The sequence below is a fragment of the Eucalyptus grandis genome, chromosome 6 (genome assembly GCF_016545825.1).
Source record: "Eucalyptus grandis isolate ANBG69807.140 chromosome 6, ASM1654582v1, whole genome shotgun sequence".
Taxonomy (NCBI): Eukaryota; Viridiplantae; Streptophyta; class Magnoliopsida; order Myrtales; family Myrtaceae; genus Eucalyptus; species Eucalyptus grandis.
This window is the reverse complement of record NC_052617.1, coordinates 44539164-44544768: the sequence shown is the minus strand read 5'-3', so window position 1 is coordinate 44544768 and position 5605 is coordinate 44539164. Positions and strand designations below refer to the sequence as shown.

The window sequence follows — 5605 nt, the reverse complement described above, 5'->3', positions numbered from 1 at the left end:
AAAATGCATTTCTATCTCGGGAATAGAAATTTTGGATAGTTGTCAAGTGCATTCAAAAACCCAGAAATTGTTCCCGATAACATAATAAAAAAAAATCATTTTTGAGCAAAAATTGTTCTCGAAAATAGAGTGGTTATTAAAAACGCCCTAAAAGTTCAAGCAATTGCGTAATGACGGGAGCTCAATCTCATTCTTACATTTGTAGCGTAAAAGTGACAAAAAAAAAAAAAAAACCAAAATCGTTAAACTTTTAATATTTTCTTTCTTTGCTCTTTTTTGTAAATTTTTATTAATTAATCATGTTCTGGTTGGACGTGTCATATTTATCTTTGTTCTTCTTTTCATAATAAATGCATTTTGTCGTGAATTTATTTAAAGATTTAAAGGTTTATGTTGCACAAAAAAGATTATGAGATTTTCAATGAGTTAGGATTGGCAATCAATGGGAAGTTGGAATTAGTCTAAGTCAATAGCGTGTTCAATTTTGGGGATTTTTTTATGTAGATGTCACGATTGGCAGTCTTATTGGGGCATTGACATGGAACTTAGTGGCCTTTTCCGATGGCTTCTTTATCAGTTCACGGAAAAAGCCTGTGGCTCCAAATCAGCCTTGAGATTGCAGGGGTCTTCATTCTTCATGTGATCTCTCTTCTCCCTTTCTTCCGTCTCCTTAGCTCACTCAGCAGATTCACTGATTTTGAGAACTTGACTGCTTCGAGCAGTATGAAAGCTTTTGTGGCACTTTCCATGTGTCTTGTTCTCTTCTCTTGTAATGCCCTTCTTTCCAATGCACTAGATACCATAGCAACAAATCAGTCGATTCGAGACGGCGAGAACCTAATCTCTGCTGGTGGGACATTTGAGCTGGGGTTCTTCAGTGCGGACGATCCCCCAAAGCGATATCTGGGAATATGGTACAAGAAAATAACCACGACAATAGTGTGGGTTGCAAATAGAGTAGCACCCCTTGCGGACGCATCAGGCACTTTGAGGGTTACTACCCACGGAAGTCTCGTCCTTCTCGACGGGAATGGAAGTGATATCTGGTTGTCGAACGCTCCGATACCAGTGCATAATCCAGTTGCGCAGCTCTTGGATTCAGGAAATCTGGTTGTGAGAGACGCAGAAGGCAGTGATCCCAATACTTTCCTGTGGCAGAGTTTTGACTATCCTACAGATACACTTGTAGCCGGTATGAAGCTAGGACGGAATAGAAGATCAGGCTTCAATCGTCATTTAACATCATGGAAGAGCATTAATGATCCTTCTCCAGGTAACTTTACGTTTCAACTTGATCCGAATGGCTACCCACAAGAACTATTGAAGCAGGGTTCTGACATCAAGTTCAGCACAGGACCATGGAATGGTCTTCGATGGAGTGGCATACCTAATTTAAATCCAAACCCATACTACAGGTATGAATTTGTGTTAAATGAGGAAGAGATGTACTACCGCTACGAGCTCCTCAACAGCTGGGTCATTTCCAGGATGATATTGATGCCCAATGGCATGCTACAGCGATTCACTTGATTGACCGAACGCAGGGCTGGACGCTTTACATCAGTTGCCCAATAGACCAATGTGACAACTATGCATCATGTGGTGCCTATGGTAGCTGTAGGGTCGATACTTCCCCAGTGTGTAGGTGCTTGAAAGGCTTTGTGCCCCGATTTTCTCAAGAATGGGATATTTTGGATTGGTCCAATGGGTGTGTGAGGAGAAATGCTTTGGATTGTGAAAAGGACATATTTGTGAAGTATTCTAAATTAAAATTGCCGGATACTCGGTCTTCCTGGTTTAACGAGAGCATGAATCTTCAAGAATGCGAAGTAGTTTGCATGAAAAATTGTTCCTGTATGGCTTATTCGAACTTAGACATCCGAGATGGAGGAAGTGGTTGCTTGCTGTGGTTCGACAAGCTGATTGACATTAGAGAGTACAGCGACTATGGACAGGACCTCTACATCCGGATGGCTGCATCAGAATCAGGTATTCATTTATTATAGATCTGAATTCGCTAGATACTGAAGAGAAAAATGGACACCCATCTTTGTGGGGGAGCTTAGAGAATTGCGATATTGGTGATACCTAGTTCTCACTCCTGATCCTGTGTGCTCCTGCTTCTTCTCTTAGCTTTACTACCGTCACACCAAAAGAAGCATGAGCTGGTCATGGGCTTGGCAGTTTCTTTCGGGTCTGTTTTCCTCATTCTGGTTCTCACCATCCGTGTTCTACAATGCAAGAAGAAGAAAATGAAGCTTCCCGAAGGTAAACCGTACTTTATGATACAGTGCTGTCAGATTTTGTATTCTGGTTCTCATCATTCCCAGTTTTTACATTAGTCATTTCGTCACTTACAAGTAGGCATTTTACAAGATCTCCCAGTACTTATTCTATTATTGAACACAAGAATTCTTGTATCGTGTTCATTACATTAGTCAGCCCCTTGTAGAAGTGAAGTTTTTTTTTCTTAAATTAGACTATCATTAGAGGGGATTCTGCATTCATGTCCCATTCAGCATTCATCCTCACCAGGCCCAACAGTTATAAGATTTTCAATTTATTTTATCTTACCATTCCACATCTCCAATGAGAGGTCACTAAAAGATTCCATGATGAACTGACAAAGTCAGCCAGTCTCAACCAAATTGTTCCGAGGCATTTGTGTGTCAGTGTCAGATGTGCGAAACAATGACAAACCACTAGCAATTGCGATCATATTATCCTAATATGTTCGCAATTCAATGCTTTCATATTTAGCAATTAGCATGCCTTTGTAGCATCATGATTGAAGGAAATCTGAATTAATGCAGAAGCCACCCAGAGATATTTGCAAATCAATTTCATATAATTTGTGCTCCTGCTAAAAGGGACAGTTTTGAATCAGGAGACAGCTGTGAAAACCAGAAGGAAGATCTTGAGTTGCCACTATTTGACTTGTCTACTGTAGCTCTTGCTACCAATTACTTTTCGTTGGACAATAAGCTTGGAGAAGGTGGTTTTGGACCTGTCTACAAGGTACTAAAATTGTGCATGCTATTCTCGAGGACATTCTTGCAATTTGAGGATTGTAAAGTACTGCCTCGCTGTTGCATTTGCATAATTTGTTTAAGAAAATATTCCAAGGCTGAATAACTTGATCCCAAAATGTTTAGTTACTGTGAGTGGAATTCTAGTGAGAAAAAGAGTAGGCAAGGAATTATTTTTCACTAAACAAGTTGACCATATGCAGGGTGTGTTGAGGGGTGGTCAAATAATTGCTGTGAAGATGCTGTCAAAGAACTCAAGACAAGGGCTGCATGAGTTTAAAAATGAAGTTCTATATGTTTCCAAGCTGCAGCACCGGAACCTAGTGAAGCTTCTAGGATGTTGCATTGAGGAAGAAAAACTTTTGATCTATGAATTCGTGCCCAACAGGAGCTTGGACTCATTTCTCTTTGGTTTGCTTACTTTCTCAATTCCTTAGAAGCATGAATTTTGTGAAAGCTCCAAAATATGGTCACTAAAGTAGCAAATTAGCAAATGACTAAATGGATGCCTTACTTCTTGTAAGTTACAAACCGTGCAGAGTTTACTAATGTGAAATGAACTTTTGACAGATCCAACGCAGAGGGAGCAACTGGACTGGTCAGCTCGTTTCAACATCATCAATGGAATTGCTAGGGGGCTTCTTTACCTTCATCAAGATTCCAGACTCAGGATTATTCACAGAGATATAAAAGCTAGCAATGTATTGTTAGATTGTGAAATGAACCCCAAGATCTCTGATTTTGGCTTGGCTAAAAGCTTCGCAGGGAATGAGACACAGGCAAATACTAACAGAGTGGTTGGAACATAGTAAGTACTTTTATTGCAGTGATGTCGTCTGTGCTCAATTCACTTTTAAACTGATGGTTTCAATAAATCAATTTCTGTAGTGGTTACATGTCTCCAGAGTATGCTCTTGATGGACTTTTCTCAACAAAATCTGATGTCTTTAGCTATGGTGTATTGGTGCTCGAGATCGTAAGCGGGAAGAGAAACAGAGGGTTTCATCATCCAGACCACGATCATAATCTCCTCGGACATGTAAGTTTGTAATACTGTTCGCCTTCCAGCCACAAGAATTTCCCCTAATGGTTGGTTTCAATGTGGTCAGGCCTGGAGACTGTTCACAGAAGGCAGGTCCATGCAGTTGCTCGATAAGTTGGTCCAGAATTCGTGCAGTACTTCTGAAGCATTACGCTCTATTCATATCGGCCTATTGTGCGTGCAGCGATGCCCCAATGATAGGCCGAGTATGTCCGCGGTGGTTATGATGCTGGGAAGCGACATCGAATTGCCTCTTTCGAAAGAGCCGGGGTTTTTCAATGAAAGGAATCTACTCCAAGAAAACCCTTCACAAAGTCAACCAAACGAAATCACCATGACACTGTTATCTGCTCGATGAGAGAGTCGTGGGCATGACTTGCATTCTTTCTCTTTATGTGAACCTCATACTCCATGTGGAAAACGAAGCAAGTTCTTCAATGTGCTCCCCCAGCTATTCTCCCGAAAATACCGCATCTCTCATTTGGCTGCAGTTTGAATGTACATGAAATGTCTTAAGTCCACAGATTCCGACAATCCTTTTTTACAAGTTTGTATTCCGAAGGCCAAGAGTTCCCGTACAAGGGCAACTTCCCCCAAAAACTCTGCATCATTGGCCAAAAAGAAAAATCTCGTCAACTCTATATCTTCCATAAGCTCAGTACTTTATCTCCCCGTCAGAGAACAAATTTCCATCTGATTGAATTCCCTATCGCCATCGAAATCACTTTTCTTCAAGAATGATGGCATGGACTTGGCACGTGAACCTGGTCTATGTTGAAGTCATATCAAAATTTGCGTAAGGACGATCTTTGAACGAAATAGGGTCCTAGTTCACACTAAATAGAAATGAGGGAACAATCACCGTTTCTTGGAAAGATAGGAAGAAGTTTGGGCTGGGGGCGTGCACTGCCAGGCTGGTCGTTTCAATAGCTAGAATCTTGAACTAAGCCTGATTTTAAACTTGGAATTGGGAGCTCGGACACCTTGGCCCCAGAACTGGCGACCTCGAAAACCGACCAGTTTGGTTCTATCAACGACTGTTGATGAAAAAAACAATATGTGCACATGGAAACCAAACTTTTCATTAGTTGGTAATACCATGAACAGTCTAAAAGACCTGGGAAACTCGCTGGTACGAAAATAAGTTGTTTCGAGGTTTGGGAAGGGTTAACATCAACTTAGGATAATTCTTACTGATGCAAGAGTATGGTCGAGCAGCTACTTTGAGATAAGCCAACTTCACCATAGTTTTAATATATGGTAATTTACTAGAAAATTCAAAAATCTATTGTCATGCCAATTCAGTTCTAAAATATTTTTTTTGACCAAATGACTCCTAAACTTTTTGTAATTATGTCAATTTAGTCAATCCGGCTAATTTTTGCCGAGCGGCACTGACATGGATACTAGCTGTCCTACGTGACATCACTGGCACCAACATGGACAATTTTTAACAATATTTTAATGTTTATTATTTTTTATTTTTCCTCTCTTTTTATTCCCCCCTCTCTCTCTCTCTCTCTCTCTCTCTCTC

At 40.5% G+C, this 5605-nt stretch overlaps 1 protein-coding gene across 1 annotated transcript; it reads left to right on the top strand.

Annotated features, from left to right (window-relative positions):
• Positions 1–617: 617 nt before the first annotated feature.
• On the top strand, positions 618–4615 carry LOC104452031 (G-type lectin S-receptor-like serine/threonine-protein kinase At4g27290). Its single transcript, XM_039315100.1, is given in 8 exon segments — positions 618–1525; positions 1528–1989; positions 2134–2268; positions 2888–3018; positions 3233–3440; positions 3600–3837; positions 3918–4068; positions 4139–4615. Coding segments are annotated over 8 exon segments (2418 nt in total). The 5' UTR covers positions 618–723; the 3' UTR covers positions 4430–4615.
• Positions 4616–5605: the final 990 nt, after the last annotated feature.